General features: G+C 40.3%; 1 protein-coding gene across 3 annotated transcripts in view; it reads left to right on the top strand.

The window, feature by feature from the left end:
* MED13L (mediator complex subunit 13L) overlaps positions 1-27,753 on the top strand; it is a 428,751-nt gene that overhangs the window by 36,256 nt on the left and 364,742 nt on the right. For all 3 annotated transcript variants that reach the window (XM_043529751.1, XM_007071902.4, XM_037878503.2), the window contains exon 2: positions 15,820-16,057. In XM_043529751.1, the coding sequence (XP_043385686.1) occupies positions 15,820-16,057 (238 nt within the window). The remainder of the gene's footprint in view (positions 1-15,819; positions 16,058-27,753) is intronic.

Raw genomic sequence — 27,753 nt, 5'->3', positions numbered from 1 at the left:
TCTGCATGTCAGCCCATCCCCTTCCCATTCTCACTTTTCCCGAGCTGCTAATGCAACACAGTGGCAAGATCAGACGTTCTGATCCTCATATGCTTTACCTCAGAGCACGGTATTTGGATGGACATTTTCTCTAGAATGAGAGTGCTCGTCAGAAGCACAAGACATTCTACTGAGCAGTAGGAAAGAGTCCACTAAGCGTTCAAGTGGAAACACTTTGTCTCCTGGGCCCAACAGGAAGGGCTTTCCCCAGAGAAATTGCAGATTCCCCTTCTTTTGGATTACTACTTGTCCTTAAAGATGTCTGTGCTCATCCTAAACTCTTTCAAGGTCCACATAACAGCAGTCTGCGCCTTCCTCCCTCCTGTGGAAGGCCACTCTGTATTTACGTATCGGTTGACTATTTGGTTTTGGAAAACCTCCTGAGTACTTTTCCACCCATACAACCTATTGCTCCCCAGTGGGATATTAATCTGTCGACACTAATGAAAAACTCCTTTGAGCCGCTGGCTTCATGCTCTGTGTCCCTTCTTTCCATGAAAGTCACCTTCCTTGTGGCTATCACTTCAGTGAGAAGGATAGGGGAACTTGGGGCCATGGGGGTAGGACACCCTTCCCCCCCTCCCTCTTCACCACTTTCCATAAAGACAATCTCCTGGTGCCTACATACTAAGCTTCTACCAAAGGTCATCTCTGTTTGGTCTCAAACAACCCATCCACCTACCTACTTTCTTCCCAAAGCCTCATGCCTTGGAAGAGGAGCAATGATTTCACTCCTTTGATGTCCGGTGGGCCTTGGCCTTCTACATGCAGAGGACAAGGTCAATCATAAAGTCTCCTAGATGGTTTATTGCAATAGTGGAGAGAGTTAAGGGTAAGCAATTTCCACACAGAGAATCTCCAAATGGATTTCCTGGTGCATTACACTATGCTATCAATTGTTGCAACTGTCTCCATCCCTCGGGGTGAAGGCCCATTCCATGAGAGCCCAGGCATCTACTACAACCACTCTCCACAGTGTGCTGCTTAGGGACACATGTAGGGTAGCCACATAGTTTGGCATATGCCTTCACTACACATTACACCTTGGTGCAGAACTTCGTAACGGATGTCTCATTTGGCACGTCTGTCCTCCACTCAACCATTCCATTCTCATCCTTGTACCCTCTTCTGAATTAGTACTGATAGTTAATCACCCTCAGTGGAATACAATAGGGACCATCACTTGAAGAGCAGGTTACTTACTTGTAACTGAAGGTTCTTCAAGATGTGTGGGTCCCAATCTGTATTCCACTTCCTGTCCTCCTTCACCTCTGCTGCGGATCTGTTGGATTTGGGGTGGAGAAGGAACCGGAGATACGTTTGGTCCGCCCTGCCCTTTATCACATCGGATGAAACCATGAGGCGAAACAAGGGCGCCTGTGTGGACGAGTGGACACTACTACTTTCAAATCTCTGGCTCCAGATACATGGTGTGCATGCATAAACCCTCAATGGTGTACAGATGGGGACCACACATCTCAAAGAACCTCCTGTTCATGAGAGCTGGCAGTTTCTCAGGGACAGTATTAAAGACACTACTGCAAACTATCCTGATGTGAAGGAAAGATAGAAAGAATAGTAGGAGGCCAATATAGCTTCATCACAAGCACTTTAATGACCTGAAAATCAAAAAAGAGTCCTATAAAAAGGTGGAAATGTGGACACATTGCTAAGGAGGAGTACAAAAGAATCGCATGAGTATGTAGGGACAAAATCAGAAAGGCACAAAATGATCTACACCTTGTAAGGGACATAGAAGGCAATATGATGAGGTTCTTTAAATACATTAGGAGCAAAAGAAAGATGAAGGAAAGTGTAGATCCTCAAGTTAGCAGGGAAGGAGAGCTAATAACTGATGAGATCAAGACGGTTGAGGTGTTTAATGCCTATTTTGCTTCAGTCTTCAATAAAAAGATTAATGGTGACCTGATACTCAACACAATTAATATAAGCAACAAGAGGGAAGGGAACACAAGCCAAAATAGGGGAAAAAACAGCTTAAAGAATATTTAGATCAGATAGATACCTTCAAGTTGGCAGGGCCTGATGAAATTCATTGTAGGGTACTTAAGGAATTAGCTAAAGCAATGTCAGAACTGTTAGCTATTATCTTTTGAATTCTCATGGAGGACGGGTAAGGTCCCAGAAGATTGGAGAGGGGAGACATAATACCGATCTAAAAAGGGGAACAAAGCTGGCCCAGGGAATTATAGACCAGTCAGCATAATTTCAATACCTGAAAAGAGACTGGAACCAATTATTAGACAATCAGTTTGTAATCGGTCTGAGAATAACAGAATTATAGGTAAGGCTACCATTATGTCATGGAGGTCACGGAATCTGAGATTTCCATTGCCTCTGTGACATTTTCTGCTCCACCCCTGCAGCTCCCAACCCCTGCCCTGGTGGGGGGAACCCTGCAGGTGCCCAGCTACGGTGGGGGGCTGGCGGACCCTGCAGCTGCCCAGCTGCTATGTGGGGCGGCGAGGGGACCCTGCTGTTGCCCAGCCGAAGCGGGTGGCAGGGACTCCCCGTAGCTGCCCAGCCACAGCAGGCGGCAGGGGGACCCTGAAGCTCCCAGCTGCCCCCTGGGGTGAGGAGACCCCACAGCAGTCCAGCCCCGTGGGCAGGGGAATCCTGGAGCTCCCACACATTGCAGCAGTGGGTGCTGAACCCGCCTCTACCCCTTTCATCAGGGATATTTTTAGTGAATGTCAGGACAGGTCATGGGCTTCTGTAAAAATATCAGTGACAAAAACGTAGCCTTAATTATAAGGAATAGCCAGCATGGATTTTTTTAGGTTGATCTGGCATAATTTGTTCTTAATTTCCTTCTTTGACAGGGTTACTGGCCTATTAGATGTGGGGAAGCAATAGACGTGATATATCTTGATTTTAGTAAGGTTTTTGACACAGTCCCACATGATGTTCTCATAAGCAGACTAGGGAAATGTGGCCTATATTAAATTACTATGAAGTGAGTGCACAACTGGTTTAAAGACTCAGTGAGTATTTATCAGTGGTTTCCTGTCAGAATGAGAGGGCATATCTAGTGGGGTCCCACTGGGGTCATTCCTGGGTCTGGTACTAGTAAGTGTTTTCATTAATGACTTGGATAATGGAGTGGAGAGTGTATTTATAAAATGTGCAGCTGACACCAAGCTGGGAGAGGTTGTAAGCACTTTGGAGGACAAGATTAGAATTCAAAACAGTCTTGATGAATTGGTCTGAATTCAGCAAGATGAAATTCAATAATGACAACTACAAAATACTTCCCTTAGGAAGGAAAAAACAAATGCACAGCAACAAAATGAGGAATAACTGGCTAGGTGTTAGCACTGCTGAAAAGGATCTGGGGGTCAACAACGATGCAGTTGCCAAAAAAGGCTAATATCATTCTGGGGTATATTAACGGATGTACGGTAACTCCTCACTTAAAGTTGTCCCAGTTAACGTTGTTTCCTTGTTATGTTGCTGATCAGTTAGGGAACATGCTTGTTTAAAGTTGAGCAGTGCTCCCTTTTAACGTTGTTTGGCAGCCACCTGCTTTGTCCACCTCTTGCAGGAAGAGCAGCCCATTGGAAGTAGCTGGAGGGGGCTTAGAACCAGGGTGGACTGGCAGCCCCCCCCATCAGCTCCCTGCTTCCCTAAGTTCCCTGTGCAGCAGCCGCCCAGCAGGCTATCAATTGCCAGCAGTTCAGCTGTCCCTCCCCCCACTGCCATGTGCTGCTCCCGCCCTCTGCCTTGGAGCTGCTCCCGGGAGCTTGCTGTGCGGGGGGGGGGGGGGGGGGAGAGAGGGGCTAATGTCAGGATGTCCCCCTCCCTCCCTGCTCCTGCCCCCCACTTACCCCATCTCTATAGAGCAGCGGGGGATATGACAGGGCTCAGGACGGAGGGAGCTTGCTGGCAGCAGCTGCTGTTTCAACTTGCTGGCCTACTTAAAAAGGCAGTGTACTTAGAGTGGTGGTCAGCGTACTTAAAGGGGCAATGCTTCACACACGCGCACACGCACACATACACACACGGTGTGTGTCTCTGTCTGCCATGCTGCCTTCCGTCCCTCCATTTTTGCTGCCTTGTAGAGTGTGAGGCTACATTAGCAACAATGTGTTTAACCCTTGAGGGCTCAGCCAAGTGCTAGTTCATCATTTAGCAGTAAGGCATTCCGTGGGAAATATCTCACCCTGTTCAACCCTCTGACTCCACCACCTCAACCAATCAAGCCAGCTCTACATTTCTGTGATTATTTTGCAGGACTAGCTCCATTTTACAGATAGCATAGTCAGGTACAAGACACTCTTTCTGACAGGCACTACAGATAAGTGGCCGTGACTTGGGTCTGTCATATTAGGGATTCAGATTCTGTTCCTAGCTTGTGTGATGTCCCAGTGAGGCATGAAGCCTGGATTGTGAATAGTACAGAATTATTAAATAAATTGGAGAAGTTAGTTTAGAATTGCTGATCTCTGGGTTCCCAGTGCAGTGCAGTGTCCTATAATCCAAAGAATATTTTGATGGTGGGTAGCCGGAAGAGGAGGTTGAGGATCTATTTTGTACGTGTCCCATCTATCTAGATTGCAGAAGTGAGGTATTGTGGTAGTGCCTGCACAGTGCTAATTGAATCTTCAGGGTTTCTGGTCATAAGCCAAAAGTAAGATGTGCTGTGTGAAACCTTAATGGGGAGTTGTGATTTTTTTCAACAGCCAGTAGCTCTGCCAAATCTGAATGGATTTTTATGAGGCCAGTGAAAAGGATGCTTTGTGACCCCAGGACTATCTCCCAGCCAAATATTAAAGTCTTGCAGCAAATCAAGAAGGTGTAAGATTTTAAAAAAGTCAAACTTTTTTGTAACAAAAAATACTGGGAATACAGGGATTGCTGTCATTCCCCTTACAATGTGCTCGTAGTAATTTTATACAAAATGTCAAGGGAGGCACGTTATACTGGATAAGTGTTGTTCTCAGCAGTGTGTCTGCAGTTAGCTGTTTGTTTATTACTTCTGTTTCAAACCTCTGTTTAGTAGTATTGAGCTGGTTTTAATTTAGAAATTGGCACAAAAACACTCAGTTCTCAGAGTTCATTGTTTGCTGTAGTGGCAAGCAGAAAAATAATTGTTTCAGTTTACACATCAAATAAAAGAAATGCATGTGTACTATGCTATAAGTGCTTTTCACAAATGCAAGCTATAGAAACATCACCAAATCCAGTAACTCATCCTTATCCATGCTGACTGCATTAACTAATCAGAAAACTAGTAATACAAAAGTACCTATTCCTCCCACAAGCCCCCACCCTTGCTGTGCTGCCCTTCCCAAAGAGCTGCGAAAATCGGTGCCTTTATTTACTCATGTTAATGTAGCATATTTTAGATTCTTCTAATTTGAACATTCCATAAAAATTAATATGGAATAATCTGATGTTACTTTGAAGACATTGGATTTTCTACATCATATTCCATAGTGTGATGACAGGGTAATTATGGTTTTGTATGGGGGCCTTAATTGTTAAAGTGTATTGTTGATATGCAGAACATTGGGAGTTTTTCATATGGGTAGACTAATAATGTCGTATTATCCTTCATAAATCTGCAAATCAGTATCTTCTTGTGGGAATAAGGCATAATGGAACAAATAGTGCTTTAAGGAAGGATGTTGAAGTTTACAATTAAGTCAGGGAAAGTGTTAACACATAACCCCAAGTACATGTGATATCTGTCCATCCTCAAACCCTGTTTTCAGATTGTTATGGAGGAGTGTGTTGCCTTGAAATGACTTTTGAAAGATGAAACACCACTGTTACTGGAGATTCATAATGCCCTTGGTGAGATGGTAGCACCAGGCATGTTGCCAATTTTTTTTTGTACATGGGGTGGGATTAGTTGTATTGTTAGAACTAGATTATCCAGTCCCCTCTTGCAAATATATAGCTCAAACAGTAATTCAACAAGTGTGAATGTTGCTGCAAACATCATTTATATCATTTACTGCTCATCTGTGGATCCAAAGTACCTGTAATGATCCGAGGCTGTGGGTCCTCTCTTTCAGTGGGTCTAGACCCAGGGCTGTGGGGGCTCTGGGTCTTGGACAATCCCTCGTTGCTACTGAGCAGGTTAGAGGGAGCAGTACCTCATAAATCCTGGATGGTCAGGACCCACAGGAAATTCTATCGGAAAGTCTAAGGTGCAGTTGTCTGGTAGCACCTACTACTTGAGCCAGGAGGTGATTTGAGGTGGACTGTCCAAGCAACTGTGCAGACTCTGTTGTGCCACATCAAACCCTGCCCTTGCCTGTGTCCTACGATCTCCAATCCCTATTCCCAGTTCCTACTTCCGTTCTGGTCGTGTTCTGGATTCCTGTGCCACTCCTGCCGTTGTCCTAATTTCTTGCCTTGCTCCATGCTTGATCCTTGTCTCTTCTCTGACTCCTGCCTCTGCACTCTGGTCCTGATCATTGGCTAATTAGCCCTAATTCTAACCCCAGCTCATCTTCTGGTTAGTGACTCTGACTTGTGTCCCAATTCTGACTCATAACTCTGGCTCCTGCTCTGACCACTAGGTAGGTATGACTCCCTGTCCCCCTGTTCCTTAACAGTATCTTTGCAGTCCTCCTTGCCATAGTGTAGAGACAATTTACTAAATCCAGTAATAGTTTATATAAATCCAGCTACTCACTAGATTAGCATGAATTTTATAGATGGGCTGCAGTGCTATGGTATGAGAGTTTGAGGAAAACATAAGATTTCAATTGTTCCAGCATTCACAGAAGGCTGATTGTCCAAAAAAAAAGTTTTGAGGGAGTAAGGAGACTCCCATGCTAAATAGATACTGGCAATGGAACACTTTTCAGTGAATGAAGTATTTGGAAATGCGTTAGAGAATGCAGTTGCTGAACTTGTTGGAAAGAAGCATTATGATGTTCTAGCCCAGAGATTCAATGGAAGGAAATACTCATCCTTTCCCAGGAGAAATAGGTCCTGGATGCACCAGCGCAGACCAATGAGGGTTGTGCTTCATTGCCCAAATAAGGGGAAGGAAGGAAGGAATACATGATTTCTAAGCTTTTCAGGACCAAAGCCTAGCCCTCTCCTGGCTCATTCTTTTCATTTTGCTTCCTGTCTTTTCCGTGTAAATGAACAGGAAACCCAGTTTTGTTGCTAGTTGCTGTTTACTTCCTTCTTTACCTCTTTGTTTGTTTTTTGTTTGTTTTAGGAGAGCTTCTCAAGCTCGCTTGACTCTGAAAAGATGAAGCTAAAAAAAATGCACATACTATGTTTGCAAAGATTTTGCAGCCTTCTGCTCCTATGCAATACAAAGACCTTAGACAAGCACACTGAGGCCTGGGCTACACTGGTTGTGTATAGCGTAAGTTTTTTCCAGACGCCTACCTTCAGCCCATGCCATAAGAAGCTGAAGAATTGCCAGATATCTAATTTCTTGCTTTTCCCTTACTTGTATTTGAGACCTTTTGGCAGTTCTTCTCTATATCCCTTCAACTGCTGCAGGCAAGCTCTTTGAAATCAAGTTAATTGGCTATCAGTTAACTTGGGTTAGCCAACCTGTTTGTACATTCTAATCTGGACACTCCTCAAATGTGTTGGCTAATTTAAGTTAATTGGCAATTGATTAAGTTGATTTAGAAGAAGAAAAAAACCTCCATTGTAGATATCCATTCAATTTTTCTGACTAAATATGTGACAGAGTGAGTGCTGGATGTGTAGAGATTGCAGAACCAGAAGTGTCCTTGGCTTCCAAGATGCTGTCTCTAGAAGAATGGGAGTGTAATTAATCAGATGGTTGATATCCTTAAAATTAAATAGATGGTAGAGTGAATTGAGATCACTAGTGCCTCTGTTTTTAATGGAAGATCCAGAAGAGAGAAATCCTTGCCTTTCTAGTATTGGAGTGGACTGTTGCTACACCATAGCTGATTATATGGTGCCTTGCTCATCAAGTGCACAAATAGGGATACTCAGTGGGAGGGTGGAGGTTGTTGACCCCTCTCTCTTGGGAGGCTTTTGTACTAAATCTTCACTGATCCTTATCAAAACTCACATTACCCCGAAAGACATTATGAAATAGATCTTATCAAAGGAGCTTTATACAGGAATTGCAAATTCTAAAGTCCTGTTGTGTAAACCATAGCTCCTGAATAATTCTCGGGGTTCAGATTAGCTCCGATCCATAATCGACAGCTATGCACTGTCTTCATCTGCTGCCAGAATAAGGAGTATCCTGGTGGTAAGAAGTGTCAGACGTATCTTTGTAGAAAAGAAATGAGCAGGTAATTCCTCATTTTCCTTCAGTGCAGAAGAAAACATCTACACTGATCGCTAGGATGCATACATTGATCACTACTACATACTTGTCCCTGAAAAAACTGACAGGCTTGGAGCCTGCCCATAATAAATTTCAAATATTATCCAACAGTATGCTTTCTGAAATGATAAACAATCTTGTATTTATATTGAGACCATGATAGTGTTAATATTGTCTCTTTTATTTTTCTATTTTAATAATAGTGTACGTAATCACATTCACAGCACACGTTGGTTTTTAATTTAAACATCACTTTGAAACAAGTTACATTCTTAAAGCAATATTTGTGTTTTAATTTAGTAAATGTCTCTAAAATAACCTTAACTACCTAAAAAAAGAACAGGAGTACTTGTGGCACCTTAGAGACTAACAAATTTAGTAGAGCATAAGCTTTCGTGGGCTACAGCCCACTTCATCGGATGCATAGAATGGAACATATAGTAAGAAGATATATATATACACATACAGAGAAGGTGGAAGTTGCCATACAAACTGTAAGAGACTAATTAATTAAGATGAGCTATTTATTATCAGCAGGAGAAAAAAACTTTTGTAGTGATAATCTGCCTCTTACAGTTTGTATGGCAACTTCCACCTTCTCTGTATATGTGTGTGTGTGTGTGTTTGTGTGTGTGTATATATATATATCTTCTTACTATATGTTCCGTTATATGCATCCGATGAAGTGGGTTATAGCCCTCGAAAGCTTATGCTCTAATAAATTTGTTAGTCTCTAAGGTGCCACAAGTACTCCTGTTCTTTTTGCGGATACAGACTAACATGGCTGCTACTCTGAAACTTGACTACCTAATAAATACTGTAAATGCACCTGAATTTGTAATTTGTATTTTGCTTAAAAAAAAAAAAACTTTATATTTTACATGTTTTGCGTCTTTCTTTGTATCCAGTTTTTGATGAATAAGAATCTACTGTTCCATGTTTGATTGAACACCCAAAAAAGTGGAATTGTCATATCCTCAATAATGTAATATTTTGAATAAGCAACGTTCCATCTGAAGGTTGACCTTAGAAACTCGTATTGAAACTTTAACTCAGCTTCCATTATATATCTAAAATATCAAGTGTGAATGTAAAAATATACATAAATGTTTGTTTATACCCCCTTGTTGCATCTTGTTTTAATACAGAGGGCAAAGGCCTCTGGCCACTACTGTAATACAGATAATAACAAATAAGTCTAACTAGAGTTTGAGTTAAACCTTCCTAAAATGCCTCTGTCAACAGGTGAAATAAAACTTGTGTTTTAAAGGAACTTTAATTTAATTTTGTACTAGTCTCTTAATTTTTTAATAAACCTTACAAAATTCATTAGTCCTAGCATGCACATTTGTTTTTGATACCCCTGGAACCAGTGTTGATTCTGCTGTTTTCAGTCAATCCTCTCCTTTTTGTAGAATGTATTTCTTTACATTTGACAATAGGTGAGGTGATTACCAAGTGTTGATTACACTTTTATCATGTGAACAGGGTGTCCAATAATGTTGCAAAAATTTGATTTATTTTGGCAACAGCTACAGGGTATTTTTGGGGATTTATGGAGATGCAATGGAAATGTTGCATATCAATAGCTTTGCTGATTTTAAACATGATTTAAAGTGTAATTTCTGAAGGGGAAGAACTGTATAAAAGTGAACTGAAAGCAAAACTTTTTAAAGCTCAGAATGTTAGTTTTTCATCTCTAGTGTCATTAATACTATAATTCGTCATTGTGGAAACTTCTATAATACAGAAATGATGTTTGAGAAAAATGTACTTGTATATTACTATATATAATTAAAATTATAGTAATTACTAACTTGACCTGGTCTCTACCAAGCACTACTACTTCTCTGACCTCTCCATTGCTCAGTTTTCTATCTCAGATGTCCATCTGCAACAATACACACCTGCCCCCATCACCTTGCACTGCCACTCAATTTTTCTGTGACTTCAGTCCATCAGTATCTTTTGTTCTTGGTCTCCTCCCCTCTGTCCTCTGTTCCTTTTCTGTCATTGACTGAGGCCTTGTCGATGCTCAAAAGATTTGCCAGTATAGTTATACTTGGAAAACCTCCTGGTGTAGATGCAATTATGACTGCTTGTACTCTAGGAGGTTTTGACAGCATACCTATGTTGGCAAAAAATCATACGCCATCTAACATAACTGTGCTGGCAAAACTTTTAGTGTAGCTAAGATCTTAGTTGTTGCTTTCCTCCACTCCCATGTCCCCACCACCCTTAACTCCTTTGCTGCTTTCTCTTGTTACAAGGTCAGCCCTGTTGGCAGCCAGCTTACTCCCAACATCTACTTTTTTCTGTTCTTGAACTCATTTTGCTGAACATCTCTGGCAAAAGTTCTGAGGCCATGCTAACTTCCTCCCCTACAAATTCACTGTTTTTGTTGTTTTCTGTTACCTGCTTAGCTAAATAGCTCTACTTCTTTGCCCTCATTAACTCCTTCACTGTCAACCCAAGCCACCTTTCCCCATCGCCTTTGATTCTCTTTTCAAACACAAGCCTCCTTCCTGCTCTTTTTTGTCTTTGCAGGATTTTGCAGATTACTTCATAGGAAAAAATTTAATATCTGGCATGGCCTCCCTATTCCTTGCTCTGCACTTTTCCCATTCTCTTCCACACCTGTAGTCAACACTGAGACTATCCTCAAGCTGTTGTCCAAATTCTTTTCTCTTCATCTTCAAATGCTTTGAATGTTCGGTCTGCAACTGCTTTCCTCCACTTCCATCTTTGACCCACCCCAGTCCCAGCTTTCACCCTTGGCTTCCCACTGAAACTGCTCTCACCAAAGTCTAAAGACTCCTTTTTGGTCAAATCTCCATGCTGGATTCTATCCTTATTCTCCACAACCTCTCTAGTTTTTGTCAGCCACTCCCTACTTCCTGAAATCATTTCCTCCACTGGTTTTGTGGCTTCATCCTGTCGCCTTGATTGCTCTTTTAGTGTCTTTAGTGGGTCGTCATTCTCTTCTATCCTCGCTTTCTTTTCCTCTTGTTTATCTTTAGGCCCTATATCTAGGTGATTTTTTTTTTTAAATGTGGACCTGACTTTGACTTCCATTTTATGGCAATGACTCATAATTCTGGCTCTCTACTGTCATACTATATGTTCCTCCCTCCAATCCAGCATCACAGACTGTCTTACATCCGTTTGTGAATATGCAGTTGTCATCTTAAACGCAACATGGCCAAAACAGTCTTTTGTTCTCTTCTTCCCCTGCTTTCTCTGTCATTGTGAGCAGCACCATTGTCCTTAATTCAGCCTTTCTCTGAAAGCCACATATTTTAGACAGTGCATGCATCTTGCCTCTTCTTCCTATACAGTATTTCTAAAATCTGTCCTTTCTTTGCCAGCACAGCATAAACTCTTGTTCATGTGTTCATTGTTTCATGTATTGACTACTGCCATCTCCTCCTCCTTTCTGGGCTGGACTACTGCAACCTTACTCTTCTCAATTTGATTAAAAATACTGTTGTTACAATCAACACTGTTACCATATCAGCATAGAATCATAGAATATCAGGGTTGGAAGGGACCCCAGAAGGTCATCTAGTCCAACCCCCTGCTCGAAGCAGGACCAATTCCCAGTTAAATCATCCCAGCCAGGGCTTTGTCAAGCCTGACCTTAAAAACCTCTAAGGAAGGAGATTCTACCACCTCCCTAGGTAACGCATTCCAGTGTTTCACCACCCTCTTAGTGAAAAAGTTTTTCCTAATATCCAATCTAAACCTCCCCCATTGCAACTTGAGACCATTACTCCTCGTTCTGTCATCTGCTACCATTGAGAACAGTCTAGAGCCATCCTTTTTGGAACCCCCTTTCAGGTAGTTGAAAGCAGCTATCAAATCCCCCCTCATTCTTCTCTTCTGCAGACTAAACAATCCCAGCTCCCTCAGCCTCTCCTCATAAGTCATGTGCTCTAGACCCCTAATCATTTTTGTTGCCCTTCGCTGGACTCTCTCCAATTTATCCACATCCTTCTTGTAGTGTGGGGCCCAAAACTGGACACAGTACTCCAGATGAGGCCTCACCAGTGTCGAATAGAGGGGAACGATCACGTCCCTCGATCTGCTCGCTATGCCCCTACTTATACATCCCAAAATGCCATTGGCCTTCTTGGCAACAAGGGCACACTGCTGACTCATATCCAGCTTCTCGTCCACTGTAACCCCTAGGTCCTTTTCCGCAGAACTGCTGCCTAGCCATTCGGTCCCTAGTCTGTAGCGGTGCGTTGGATTCTTCCATCCTAAGTGTAGGACCCTGCACTTATCCTTATTGAACCTCATCAGATTTCTTTTGGCCCAAACCTCCAATTTGTCTAGGTCCTTCTGTATCCTATCCCTCCCCTCCAGCGTATCTACCACTCCTCCCAGTTTAGTATCATCCGCAAATTTGCTGAGAGTGCAATCCACGCCATCCTCCAGATCATTTATGAAGATATTGAACAAAACCGGCCCCAGGACCGACCCCTGGGGCACTCCACTTGACACCGGCTGCCAACTAGACATGGAGCCATTGATCACTACCCGTTGAGCCCTACAATCTAGCCAGCTTTCTACCCACCTTATAGTGCATTCATCCAGCCCATACTTCCTTAACTTGCTGACAAGAATGCTGTGGGAGACAGTGTCAAAAGCTTTGCTAAAGTCAAGAAACAATACATCCACTGCTTTCCCTTCATCCACAGAACCAGTAATCTCATCATAAAAGGCGATTAGATTAGTCAGGCATGACCTTCCCTTGGTGAATCCATGCTGACTGTTCCTGATCACTTTCCTCTCATGTAAGTGCTTCAGGATTGATTCTTTGAGGACCTGCTCCATGATTTTTCCAGGGACTGAGGTGAGGCTGACTGGCCTGTAGTTCCCAGGATCCTCCTTCTTCCCTTTTTTAAAGATTGGCACTACATTAGCCTTTTTCCAGTCATCCGGGACTTCCCCCGTTCGCCACGAGTTTTCAAAGATAATGGCCAAGGGCTCTGCAATCACAGCCGCCAATTCCTTCAGCACTCTCGGATGCAACTCGTCCGGCCCCATGGACTTGTGCACGTCCAGCTTTTCTAAATAGTCCCTAACCACCTCTATCTCCACAGAGGGCTGGCCATCTCTTCCCCATTCTGTGATGCCCAGCACAGCAGTCTGGGAGCTGACCTTGTTAGTGAAAACAGAGACAAAAAAAGCATTGAATACATTAGCTTTTTCCACATCCTCTGTCACTAGGTTGCCTCCCTCATTCAGTAAGGGGCCCACACTTTCCTTGGCTTTCTTCTTGCTGCCAACATACCTGAAGAAACCCTTCTTGTTACTCTTGACATCTCTTGCTAGCTGCAGCTCCAGGTGCGATTTGGCCCTCCTGATATCTTTCCTACATGCCCGAGCAATATTTTTATACTCTTCCCTGGTCATATGTCCAACCTTCCACTTCTCTTGTAAGCATCTTATTTAGTTTCTGTGTTACCTTCCCTTTCCCCTTTATATCGAGGTTATGGCCCCATATCCATTATTTTCCCCTTAATCACTTTTACCCTTTCTTCTAGACCATCTCCTCTCCATAGAAAAAGACACCCCAAAACACATTTTCAGTTACTACTCTATTCTCCTTCATATCCCTTCTTAAGTAGGGTTGCCAGGTGTCGGGTGTCCGACCGGAACGCCAGGTCGAAAAGGGACCCTGGCGGCTGCGGTCAGCACTACTGACCAGGCTGTGAAAAGTCCGGTCAATGGCGCAGCAGGGCTAAGGCAGGCTCCCTACCTGCTCTGGCTGACTGCGGCTCCCAGAAGCAGCCAGCGGAGAGGCCAGGGGGCTCTGTGCGCAGCCCGTGCCCGTAGGTGCGGCCCCCGCAGCTTCCATTGGCTGGCTGCGGAGCCGGTGCTCAGGGTGGGGACAATGTGCAGAGCCTCCTGGCCCCTCCACCTAGGAGCCAGACATGCCAGCTGCTTCTTGGACTCGCGGAAGGGAACCTGCCTTAGCCCCACTGCACTGTGGACCAGGTAAGGGCCACCTGGCTGGAGCCCGCACCCTGAACCCCTTCCTGTACCCCAGCCCAAGGTCGGAACCCCCTCATATACCCAAACTCCCTCCTGGAGCCTGCACCCCCTCCTGCACCCCAGCCCTGAGCCCCCTCCTGCACCCCAACCCCTCATCCCTGGCTGCACTCTGAACCTCTTGGCCCAAACCCGGAGCCGCCTCCTGCACCCCCGACCCGTCATCTCCAGTCCCACCCCAAAGCCTGCATCCCAACCCCCAGCCCAGAGCTTCCTCCCATACCGTGAACCCCTCATTTCTGGCCCTCACCCCCAGCCGGAGCCCTCGCCTCTTCCCGCGCCCCAATCCCCTGCCCCAGTCTGGTGAAAGTGGGAGAGAGTGAGTGATGGAGGGAAGGGGGATGGAGTGAGTGGAGGGGCAGAGCCTCTGAGAAGGGGGGTGTCAGGGGTGGGGCCTTGGGGCGGGGTAAGAATGTTCAGTTTTGTGCTATTAGAAAGTTGGCAACCCTATTCTTAAGACCCGTCTTTGACATGAGGCTTACAAAATTCTGCCTGGTTAGGCAGGTGATGAGGTGTGACTTTGCTTTTTCCATTTCTTATTCACTTGCTCTTACTAATTCCTTTGTAACTGCCATTCCTTGCTTTACATATGCCCCTAATTAAAAGTTTAAAACCTATAACCAGTGAGCCCTGTAACTAACAAAGCTGTTCCAGTTCTTCACAGTTTTCATTTTCATTGCATGTTTCATCCCTATTCCATACCCTTTCCCCGTTTGTGATTTTTAGGGCTTGTCTTCACTGCGGGCTAAATTGGCACTGCTGCAGTTGATGCAGTGGCATTGATTTAGCGGGTCTGGTGAAGATGGAATAAGTCAATGGGAGAGTACTTTCCTATCGACCTCAGTATTTCACCTCAACAAGAGGTGGAAACTATGTCAACGGGAGAGCGTCTCCCTCTGACATAGCGTGATGTAGACACATGGTAAGTTGATGTAAACTACGTCGAGGTAAGTTACGTAACTTACATCGACTTACCCTGCAGTGTAGGTAAGGCCTTGGATTGTAAACTCTTCAGGACAGGGATTGTGTCCATTTGTACAGTACCTAGCACAGTGGGGACCGTAATGGAGACTTCAGTAAATGTTTTGGGAAATGCAGTGAACCAGCTCGACATGATGACAACCTGGTTGTTGTGAAACAATGAAGTCTAGGGTTTTGCTATGTTTTGCTCCTAAAAATGTTTTATTTGTTCTAAAAGCTTGTTTATTCCTTGTTTTGTTAGAACAAGGGGGAAGCGGGAATGCCCGTTGACGTGTTTAGCCACAGTGGCAATAATTTTACCATTGTCAATTGAGAAATGAAACACAGGAATTAAAGTACAAAATCAGAAAGAAATAATATAAAACCATGAGTATAAATTACTTTTAAAGCAAAATAACTTAATGATTTTTTTTTTCCTTCATCAGGCTGAACTCACAGGCATCAAATGGCGTAGGTACAATTTTGAAGGTCATGGGGATTGTGGCCCCATCATTTCAGCCCCAGCCCAGGATGATCCAATTCTGCTCAGCTTCATCCGCTGCCTGCAGGCCAATTTGCTGTGTGTGTGGCGTCGTGATGTCAAACCGGATTGTAAAGAGTTATGGATATTCTGGTGGGGAGATGAACCAAACCTAGTAGATGTGATACATCGTGAACTACATAGTAAGTTGTTTTATTCCTTGTAAATCTCTGACTCTACAGTGGAAGGTTTTAAAGTAACTTTTGCATTTGACTTAGTTACAGTTTATGTATTCTGAATTCTGAAAAGGCATGTAAATTCAACATTGCAGGTGGTACTCATTTGCAAGTGAACCACAAGACAAGAATTGAAATGGACTTGGGATACTTGTAGTTTGGCTTGTGAATGGTTATGTTTTAGTGCAAAATCAAATGTGCTTGTAAAGTTAATGTAAGTACAGGTTTAAATAATTTAAAATATAGTATAAGGTAATTAGAAATTAGCTGATAGAACAAAGACACCTGCCCTGTAGATTTCAGAGTAACAGCCGTGTTAGTCTGTATTCGCAAAAAGAAAAGGAGTCTCTAAGGTGCCACAAGTACTCCTTTTCTTTTTGCCCTGTAGAGTCAACTCAAGCCCATGGCATCTCATTTAAATCAGTGGGGTTCTTCATGGTTGCCTAGTCTGCCATGTTGATATCATTACACATTTAGAGCCTAAATGGAGAAAAGATGCAACAGGTGAGTATGACAGACAAAAGGAAGGAAAGAGATAGGGAGGAGAGAAGGGTAACAAAGATCCCACCTCTATTATTTAGGTATTGGACGCCTTGATGATTCTTGGTAGTTCCCAGTGTTTTGTTTAGTTTTTAAAGAATAAAATTGGCTATTCCTGCCTGATGCACATACATGGATCAGAAAAACCCATTGTGATATTTAAATCCCAAGTCTAAATTGCAGGGCTATCAAGTAGAAAAAAATATCATATAATCTTTTTAGTTTAAGTTGAAGCTTTAACTTACATCCTTTTAATTATACACCACAACCAAATATGCTTTCCCAGGTCCTTGTCCTCAAAGAATGCAAACCTGGTTTCTTAAGAAATATAGTTGAGATTTTTATAGTTGACTACTCCCATTAATTTCAATGGAATTTATACGGTTAAATCTCTAGTCAGCTTTGAAAATCTCAGTGTAAGGTTTTTGCATTCCTTTACTATTAGGGGACACTTTTTAGCTGTTCCTTAATTTTCTCCTTAATTTTTTCTACTTTGTGTTTTTTCTCCTATTTAACTATTATCCATTTTTCCTATCAGAGATGGACTTTTACTCTTTATATACCTAATTTCCCTAGTTCCATCAACTGTTTAAAAAAAAATTGTTCACATTTTCAGGGTGCTCAGTTGCCTAATTCTGTAAACCTTGTTTGAAGGATTTTCAGACCATTTTGGAATCAAAAACGTACAGTAAGGAGCAACTTGGCTCTTGCCATAAGTTCCTCTGTCCTTAGTCTTTGCCACCAAAACAACTATAAGGCAGTAAACCTTGCAGACTAGTGCAAATGTACACTTTGCTGTGTTTGTCCACTGTGCATAGTTGTCCCGTCCCCCTGCATGTAATTTTTGGGGCGTGGCCTATTGTATTGCTGTACTACTTTTATCCTGTTTTGTAACATACTAACATTGTCATACTCACGTCTTTACAGAATTCATGTTTTCATGAATACCAGATTGTTTACTTGGCTATGTAACCCGTGAAATCTCAGAACTGAGGTGCCTTCTGTGTGTCTCTAGGCCTATTTCATGCAGGTAGCAATGCAGTCATGTATAATTAAAGAGATGGCTCAGAAGTGCTGCATCAAGCTATTCCACTAATGTTAATTTTTTATGAGGCACCTGTTCGGAGTGAAGGCACGGGTGACATTCCTACTTACCCAGCTAAGCTTTAATAATATATACTTATTCCCTTTATGAAATGTCATTTATTTAATATTTCAAATGCAGTGTGGGACTTAAGTGAGTTAAGTGATCTTTTTATTAGAAGGAAATTGCAGCTTGCATTTTCCATTTTTATTGTAAAAGGGTATAGCTGATTTACACATCATGTTATAGGTAACAACATTATAGTAGTTACTGCTTCCAGAGATAACAGTACCTTGAGACATGTAATTTCTGATGAGCTTGTTTGATATGGTTTGGAATAGCATATAGCAAAAAGAAAATATTATCACTTTGTTGTGGATTTAAATTTGGCACAGGATCAAGGGAACTGTGTTGTCCAGCATTTTATGAAGCAACCAAGAATAAAATTTTTTAAGCGTGATCTAGTCTGTGAATTCTGTACAGTGGCACCTTTCCAGCAGCGGTGTCATACTGACTAAGATTGTATGCATGTAGTCATTTTCACAATGCCAGCATTACTAGGAAAGTGCAGTTGTACTGGAGTACAGCCACTATCACTTTGGGTGATCATTCTTCTTTACTGCTAAAGATGCCTCAAACAAAAGGGAAAGAAAGGAAGCCTCTGAAACAAAATGATTGTAGGGAGAGATGTGTGGAAAGAGAAGGATGTTGAGGTTAGTGAAGGGGAAAGTAGGAGCAGTTCATGCATTTTCAGTGGAGGAAATACATGGAGACTGAATATGGAAGAGAAGAGAGACCCTGAGACGAGGGGACAGAGGTACTTCCACTGATTGGATGGGTAGTTGCAAGAGAAGTTACACCCCCTGCCACATTTAAAAAAAAAAAAAAATTTACACCAGTCCCTCGCTAGAACACAGGATTTGGGATCCATGCGCGGTACCGTGTTAAAATGAATTCCAATTAAAGTAATTACATTTGGGATTCATGGCCATGACCGCATTATATGCGAATTCATGCTATATAGACGCGTGTTCTAGCGAGGATCTGGTGTATTTATTTATTTAGAATCTTCATCTCCATTTGTAAGAGTATGAAATCACTGCTGTTGGGATTTTGTGGTTCCCAATAGTTTTAATGTGCTTTTCATACATCACAAGCAAGTTTATTACATTCTGCTACTAATTGTCCTTAATTATACTTATGCTGCTTTAATTGTTCAAAAAATACAATATATTGCTATTGTAGTGTGCCATTTAAATACAGTTATTGCATGGTGACTGTTCATCACCTGTCTGGAATTGCAGCATCCATTACAGAAAGGAGTCATTTTTGGGGTGGAATACCTGCAATTGTTTAAGAACACTCACTAGAACTACAAAATAATTTAAGACAAAAGTAAAGAATCTTATCAACACTGCAGGAGAATTTGCATAGAATGCAATTTCCCAAATTAAAATTGAGACAAGACACAATTGAGACAAGATTAGCATACTCCTGACGAAAGTTCCACTGGATCTTTATTACTAAGTGATCAGCTTTGTACATACCACCTAAAAGATAGCAACTCTGGAAGCACATAGACCCTTAACAGCAAGGTAGACCACTGGTTCATTATCGACTCTGATAGAGTCATACAGATTTTAACATAAGACCATTGATTGTAATCATTTAGTTTTTTTAATTAGCCAGACATTGCATATTGTTTTAAAGAGAATGGAGTGATTTTAAATCATGATCTAAAAATTGCATATTAAAAATAGTCCGGTGGAGGTTTTGTAAAAATGAATTTGAGAGTTTGTGCTATTGCAGCTTTAGATAAAAATTTATGATTAACCAAATGATACTTTTTTAAAACCCACATCAGTTAGATCTTCTTTGAATTTTACAAAACTGCTGTATGAACACATTTTTGTTCAAAAACATTTTTTTTTAGAATTAGAGCCCTAATTCTGAAAACCATTAAGCAGGTATGTAACTTCAGTCACATGAGTAGTCTCATTGACTTCAATGGACTATGCATATGCTTAAATTGCATGGATCATCGGGGTTTAAAATTGTATTTTCATTAAATATTCTTCTCTTAGTGGACTAATATCTTTGTCACGTTATAACAAAATCATTTTAGTAGTAACAATGAAAAGTTATGTAGACTTTCAATATGTTAATATAGTTATTGTGAATTTTTAGTATACACTGACTGAATTGTCAATGGAAAGTTAAAGTTAAGTTCCTAAACTCTATTTAGGCAACTAAGGGTGGGATTTGCAAAGACACTTAAGTGATTTGGGAGCACAGTTCCCATCAACTTCAAACTGCAGACCCTGTATGGAAAAATATAATCTGGTTGAAGTATTTTAGTTTTCTTGACTTGTGGAAGTTCAGTATATCAGAAACTGCTATCGGTTGGAATGATAGTGCACGCCATTTATCAGTTTTGAGTTTTTCTCCCCACAGTAACGGTGTTCGTGAGGTCCTGGGGATTTTTATTTTTCAGAGTAGAATGAACATTTTCAGTATGAAATGTCTTAGCAGAAAATCTTTGTGTAAAGTCTGAAATTCTACTAACAGGAAACCAATTAAAGAAACAAGAACAAAATATCTACTCTATCAATTTAGGGCTGTAAAATGAAAAGTAAAGAACTAGCAACGTCTAAATAAAATTGATGTAAATAAATATGTGATTTAATAGAACAACTCCCCTCCCCCCCAATGGTTTTTATCCATCCTGGTTTGAAACAGAGGAGTTAATTTTATAGAACATTGTATTATTGATGCCACAATCATGCTTCTAATTATAATAGTTAGTAGAAAGCTTACATGAGGAACTCTTTTTTAAAAAAGCTTTTAAAATAGTGAAGACATACTTAATATATTCTTGCAGGAGGGAATCTGGTTTTGTTGAAAATTTTCTCTTGATTTATGAGTTTGTTTTTGTAATGTAAGTGCTCTTCTTTGCTTTCACTTATTTTTGGAAAACTGGTGGATGAACATGTAGATAGTTAAATGCTGCCATCAAATAAATAGTAAAGTTGTTGCTTTTAAACTTTATGCAATGTTTTTATGGATTATGGAGTAGCAGTTGTGACTTTTTTCCCTATAAGTTTGTTTGCATACACCCTGACCTCCTCTATACCAAACTGTTTTTTAAACATTGCAGTCAGACTATAGATATGTATCTGTGGGTAGGAAGGGAAGATAACTTTTTTTCTATTCCTGTCTTTAAATCAAAACAAATTAACTGACATTTTGGGTGGGTGGGAGGAAATTAGGTGTCTTTGCAAGTTTGAAAACTTTCAAATTCTTTTTTGTCATTGGATATCTTCAGAAAGAAAGAGGGTCTGAAAGTTCCAGTTTAGTTTATGGATTCCATTTTACGTGTTTGTGTCTTTGAACACTCTAAATCCAATGTTAATTAAAAAAAAATGTTCTGAAATAAGACCTTAAAGTTCCTTCAGCATCTGGCAGATATCTCAGGAACATAGTGTGTGGCAGCCTCTGTGTATCTCAAAAAGCATGTAGAAGTCCATAAACAACTTATTTGCTATCTGTTGCATAGGTCCTATGCACTTTATAACCCCACATTACCTCCTCCTCACCTTCGGAAATAGGTATAGAGTTCACAAATGAGCATGTTAATAGTCTGTAGTAAAGCAAAACTTATAAGATTTAATGATTTGTGAAAGGGTTAACTCCCCTGGAATGTCTTGTGGCTTTGTCTGTGTACTTTTAAGTGTGCAGCCTACTGATGTGGGCATCTTATACCTTGTCCCCCACTGTTTATGTGGTATAGCACTTATATGAACCATGGGAGTATACAGGGTTTATGGTGTGCATAGTCACATAGAATAGAAACAATGCTGCTGGATAGGTCCTTGATATCTATATGAAGTTTAAGAGTAGGTATTTTGTATTGCCGTTCGAAGATGAATTGGAGGGTACGCTTCTGTTTTTGTACATTTTATTATGAGTAGACGGTGCATACACTGATTGTACTGTGCAGTAGTGATATGCTACACACATCATGGTTGAAGCTGTGTGGTGTAAAGTGTGTGTAGGGAAAGGGGGTCAGAGTTAAATTTGGGTTTGATACTTCAGTGGTGCTTGATCATAAGTGCACTTAGCTTCTAATTTGGTGGTTTAATTTATATTACTGTGCCTTTTTATACAAAGCTGTGTAAAACTGTTAATTACCTATATGCAGTATGGGCTTCCATAGCGTTACCACAAAAGCTGTATGGCTAGATTCATGGTCAAGAGACCTTACTGTTAAGATTAGGCTGGCTGCTCTTATTTCTTGAGGTCTGATTTGTGGGAATTCTGAAAGTGAACTTAAAACAATCACCCAACACAACAGTGGGTTTGTTTCTTTAACTTAAAAATCCCATCTGGTTCTTCTGTGGAAAATTCTCCCTCCTGTTAAAAGTAGACAGTGCGAATAAGATCCAAAAGAAGATTGGAATGCTCATTGAGGGGGACATGTGCCAAGTCTTTCTGGCCCACTGATGTCTGAGCTAGAGGTTTGCAGACAAAAGGTATAAATGTTCAAGAAGAGTCTTATGCTTGCTACTTATTACCAGTTCTGTTGCTTGAAATTGTAGTTGGCTTTCTTGGGTGCTTCAATAACAATAGAATTTCCTATTCCCATTAGCTCAGTGAGGGTGTGAAATCTAATCCATTGCTTCCTTTTCTTATCAGATTGCCCTCTTAAATACCATAGTTATCTCCCAGAGAGGATCTAATCTGCAGTACCTAATGTCAGGTTTTAGAGTAGGAGCCGTTTTAGTCTGTATCCGCAAAAAGAAAAGGAGTACTTGTGGCACCTTAGAGACTAACAAATTTATTTGAGCATAAGCTTTTGTGAGCTACAGCTCACTTCATCGGATGCATTAATAAAATGGTCCTTCCATTGGTGATAGAAACGCATGCATGAAATCTGCCAAATTTCTAATTTTACCATTGCATCTGGGGGATTTCCTTGCACTCATTAAATGTTCACACTCTTTGTATTATATTCCTGTTGATCCTAGTCCCCATTAGTTAATAGGGGGCGTCCTCTCTGATTTACATTGTCCACTTTGGCTTTGAATCAGCATTGCAAGTGTTCATGGAAAATGATGGAAGTCCTCCCAACTGTGTTGACGAAGGAAAAGGCTCAGGTATGATTCTCTATCTCTGTACTGATTCATCAAGAATTCTACTTCTGATTCCACAAATGATGTGGACATATTTGTTCATATGTTCCAGGAATTAAAGTTTATAGTAAACTGTAATGAAAAGTTTCTTATCTGTAGCGCAAGATCTGGTTTATCTAAGAATCCATTGTCAGATTCTTCCTTTCCTAAACATAATTGATCAAGTTTGCACTATAATCCTGTATGTCATACCCTTTGTTTCCTGTGGTTTTAGTCTTTTCTTTCGCTATTGTTCTCAGTGTCTGATTCTTGAGAGAGACCCTTGCATTTACATCCAGTCCAGTAGTGTTGCACTTCCATGAATCCTTTGAAGATATTTTCTCAAACTGAGGATACTGATAACTGTACAATATTGGTTGCAGGATGTTAGTGTTTTGAAGGAAATTCCGTTACAAGAACCAAAATGGCTTATTCTTTGCAGGTAAATCTTTAGGGGTAGAGAGCTTATCTGTGGTTATTCAGTACTTTTACTTGATTTGGCGATACAGTTAAAATCCTGCCTATGTTGAAAGATGGAACTGTGGTTTAGTCCTGCCCACAGGCAATTGTGTTGTAATGAAGTGTGCTTACACGAGAAGGAATAAAATCTAGCTAGAAACAGAATTTTGTATATCTTTTGGAAGCTTTTCAGTTTAAAAAGCAGATGTCAGTATCAACTAAATAATGATTACTATTTAATGTAAAAAATACTAAGGTATAGCTGAAAATAATGGTAATATAGAGGGTTTGAATTGTGAGGGTAGAAGTTACAAGGACCTTGGTAGTACAAAATTAAACAAATCTCACTACTGGAAAGCCATTAGTTATTGAAAAATCTGTCTCTTTGCTCATTACTGATGATAAGAACATTTAAGAGATTTGTTTTCTTAATTCTCCAGAACACACATTGTTTTAATAGCTTTGAGATCATTAAATTTTTACTTCTTTCAGTTAACTAAATGAGAATTCAGTTTTTTTTAAGTTGCAAAATTGTGCTGTCACCCTTGGATTCTGCAGTCCATTAATTGGAGTGTAATGACTGCTAGTTAAGGTTTGGATTAGACAAAATAAACTTTTTTGTAAGAAGGCATATTAAATGAGGCTATTGTGTCCTCATTTGGGATTAAGAAATTGCTTCATGGGAAAATGCCAATTCCTCTTACACACATGAGATTGACAAGAGCTTTACTATGTCTGTGCAAGATGTCTTCATTTTGTTTTGTTTCCCCTTTTAAACAAGTCTCCCCCCCACCCCCCAAACTCTTTAGAACTGGTTTTATGTTACATGCAGCCAGTGTATAATTCATTTTAATGAATCCATCTCATTTCTAAATGGGAGAATCGTTGAGAATTTTGTCTCTGGTTTTCACATAGGCACTTGGATATTCTTTTTTCATATTAATAAAAATATTGGAGGTTTATAGTTGTCATGTAAGGGAATATATATACTCCCACATCAACAGCTTGTAGTTAATGATGCATCTTTCTGAACTGATTGAAGAAACCACTGAATACATTGATGTTTTCTCCCCACATAATTTGTAGTATGTGGTACTTCAGATTGCTTTAATTTCTGTTGTTAGTCAAGGCCCACGTGTCAGGTACTGTAATCTTTTTTTAGTATTGCACTTTTAATCTTTTCATATTTGAAGTTTTCTTTTGAAACCGTTACAAAGTGTATTATAACTAAAAGGGAAATTTCAGAAGAAAAACTATTAGTAATAAAAGGTACCTTTAGAGACTACAAAAGTAAACTCTTCCCTCTCTGTTCCTCCTCCTTCAAAGAGGCTAAGTTTCAAGCAGAGAGTGCGAGGTATTCAAGGATCTTAACTGTTGCAGAAGTTTTATTAATCTGACAAGAACTACATTAACTACTGTTTTCCTGCTACTTTTTTTTGGAAAAAGTGAGATTGTATCTGTTGTAAAATAGTAACTTCCATTGTGCACTGGTTATCTAAATGATTTTTGTGCATAGGTATTTCAATAATATTAGATTTAATAGGTGGTTATATATATCTAGGAAGGAAAGTAAAATACAGGATTCTGAATTTGATAAGCAATAGATGTGAACTTTTGTAAAAAATATGGCAAGATCATCTTGAAAATCTTTTAAAAGCTAGAATGAAGTACTACTACTAAATTAGAACTATTAAACAAAAAGCGCTTGGAATTAACTAGAGTGTTGAGACCAAGTTGAAGTCCAACTTTTGAATGTAAATAGAAATCTATGTTTTACCACAGGCAGCTCACTGAATCAAGTAATTAGTTTTTTCCATGAAAAATTAGACATTATACTGAGGCTTCAGCAGAGCAGTATGTAAAGGATTTATATGCTAGTTATATTAAAATTAAACAATCATTAAAAGATTGTATTTTAAAAGTGCTGCTTGAGGGGAAAATGAAGAAATCTAATCAGAATTTATGTTTTTGCTATGCATTGTGCAAATTTAAGCAATATCATCGACAGTAGTTGATGTTTTTTGCTTCAGGGAATCCTTTTTCCAGTGAAATGAAGTCACTTAACTGTGTAAAGTAAATCTAGGTTAGCTTCAAGTGAAATCTGCATTAATAGAATTCATTACTAATGTCTGTATTTTCATGTACCAAGTCATCCTGTGAACAAAGGCACAGGTTGGGTGTTAAATTAATCTTTAAAACTAGATGAACTGTTACCTTTGAATACATATAGATTCATATTTTTCTAATATCGTATAAATAATGAATGCTTGTACATAAGCCATATGATACTGTGTAACAAATATGAAATAGAAGCAAGACTGTTTTGAAGTTCTCCTAGTTTCTCTTTTAAAGGAAAAATTTTCCATTACATAAATCATTTGCTCTTTTGTTCTTTATAATCTTATCACTGCTCATTATAGTTTTACATGAAAATTTTTGTCCCTAAAACAATAAGATTATTGCATCTTTTAATTAGGCTCTTAGTTATCTTCTTAGCTATATTTTGTGAGCATTATTATCTGAAGATCTGACTATATTTCCATTTTATGCATAATATATATACACACTTTTGCATATAGGATAAAAATTGATCCTTTGTTTTCTATGCAGTGGCAGTCTTCAATGAAATGTGAGCCACAGTACAATAAATTAAGAAATTTTTCTCATCGTAAATGTGCTCTGCTAAATAATAGAACTTGTTGTATGGGATCTAATACATTTTTAGCTGAAATAATAATCCATAAATTTGCATAGAGAAGAATATCCTTGCACAGAACTGGAAAAAATCACAGGTAGTAAAGCAGTATGTGAAATGCAGAGGCTAGTAGGAACTTTGTTAAAAAAATGAAATAAGACTCTCCTCTCTGTTCATTCCCTATGAGTATTGCTTGAAAAAATCTTTTGCAGTTGAAAAACCAGCCATATTGTCAGAAGATGTCACATATAGCAATCATTCATGTAATGAAAAGTAAAATCTGTTCACAGTCCAATACTTTGTTGGAATGGAATTAATGTTTTAAATACATACTAACACCTTTAATAAGGAAAAGAGGCAGGGAGACCCTTACTAGAATGTTGTCCTTTTTAAAATAACAACAGATCCCTACAAAAAACACGCGGGGATTTGAAAGCCAGGAAGTGACAGTGTAAACTTAATAGTAATTCTATATGAAAATATTATACCTACTATTGTTACTTAGATTCATAGATACTAGGGTCAGAAGGGACCATTATGATCATCTAGTCTGACCTCCTGCACAACGCAGGCCACAGAATTTCACCCACCCACTCCTGCCAAAAACCTCTCACCTATGTCTGAGCTATTGAAGTCCTCAAATCGTGATTTAAAGACTTCAAGGAGCAGAGAATCCTCTAGCAAGTGACCCGTGCCCCATGCTACAGAGGAAGGCGAAAAACCTCCAGGGCTTCTTCCAATCTGCCCTGGAGGAAAATTCCTTCCCGACCCCAAATATGGCGATCAGCTAAACCCTGAGCATATGGGCAAGATTCATCAGCCAGATACTACAGAAAATTCTTTCCGGGTAACTTGGATCCCACCCCATCTAACATCCCATCACAGGCCATCAGGCCTATTTACCATGAATATTTAATTACCGAAACCATGTTATCCCATCAGACCATCTCCTCCGTAAACTTACCGAGTTTAGTCTTAAAGCCAGATAGATCTTTTGCCCCCACTGCTTCCCTTGGAAGGCTATTCCAAAACTTCACTCCTCTGATGGTTAGAAACCTTCGTCTAATTTCAAGTCTGAACTTCGTGGTGGCCAGTTTATATCCATTTGTTCTTGTGTCCACATTGGTACTGAGCTTAAATAATTCCTCTCCCTCTCCGGTATTTATCCCTCTGATAGATTTATAGAGAGCAATCGTATCTCCGCTCAACCTTCTTTTAGTTAGGCTGAACAAGCCAAGCTCCTTGAGTCTCCTTTCATAAGACAAGTTTTCCATTCCCCGGATCATCCTAGTAGCCCTTCTCTGTACCTGTTCCAGTTTGAATTCATCCTTCTTAAACATGGGAGACCAGAACTGCACTCAGTATTCCAGGTGAAGTCTCACCAGTGCCTTGTATAATGGTACTAAAACCTCCTTATCCCTACTGGAAATACCTCTCCTGATGCATCCCAAGACCGCATTGGCTTTTTTCACAGCCATATCACATTGGCGGCTCACAGTCATCCTATGAGCAACCAATACTCAAAGGTCCTTCTCATCCTCTGTTACTTCTAATTGATGAGTCCCCAGCTTATAACTAAAATGCTTGTTATTAATCCCTAAATGCATGACCTTACACTTCTCACTATTAAATTTCATCCTATTACTATTACTCCAGTTTACAAGGTCATCCAGATCCTCCTGTATGATATCCCTGTCCTTCTCTAAATTGGCAG

Source organism: Chelonia mydas, chromosome 15 (genome assembly GCF_015237465.2).
Source record: "Chelonia mydas isolate rCheMyd1 chromosome 15, rCheMyd1.pri.v2, whole genome shotgun sequence".
Lineage (NCBI taxonomy): Eukaryota > Metazoa > Chordata > Testudines > Cheloniidae > Chelonia > Chelonia mydas.
This window is presented reverse-complemented; position numbering and strand designations above follow the sequence as displayed.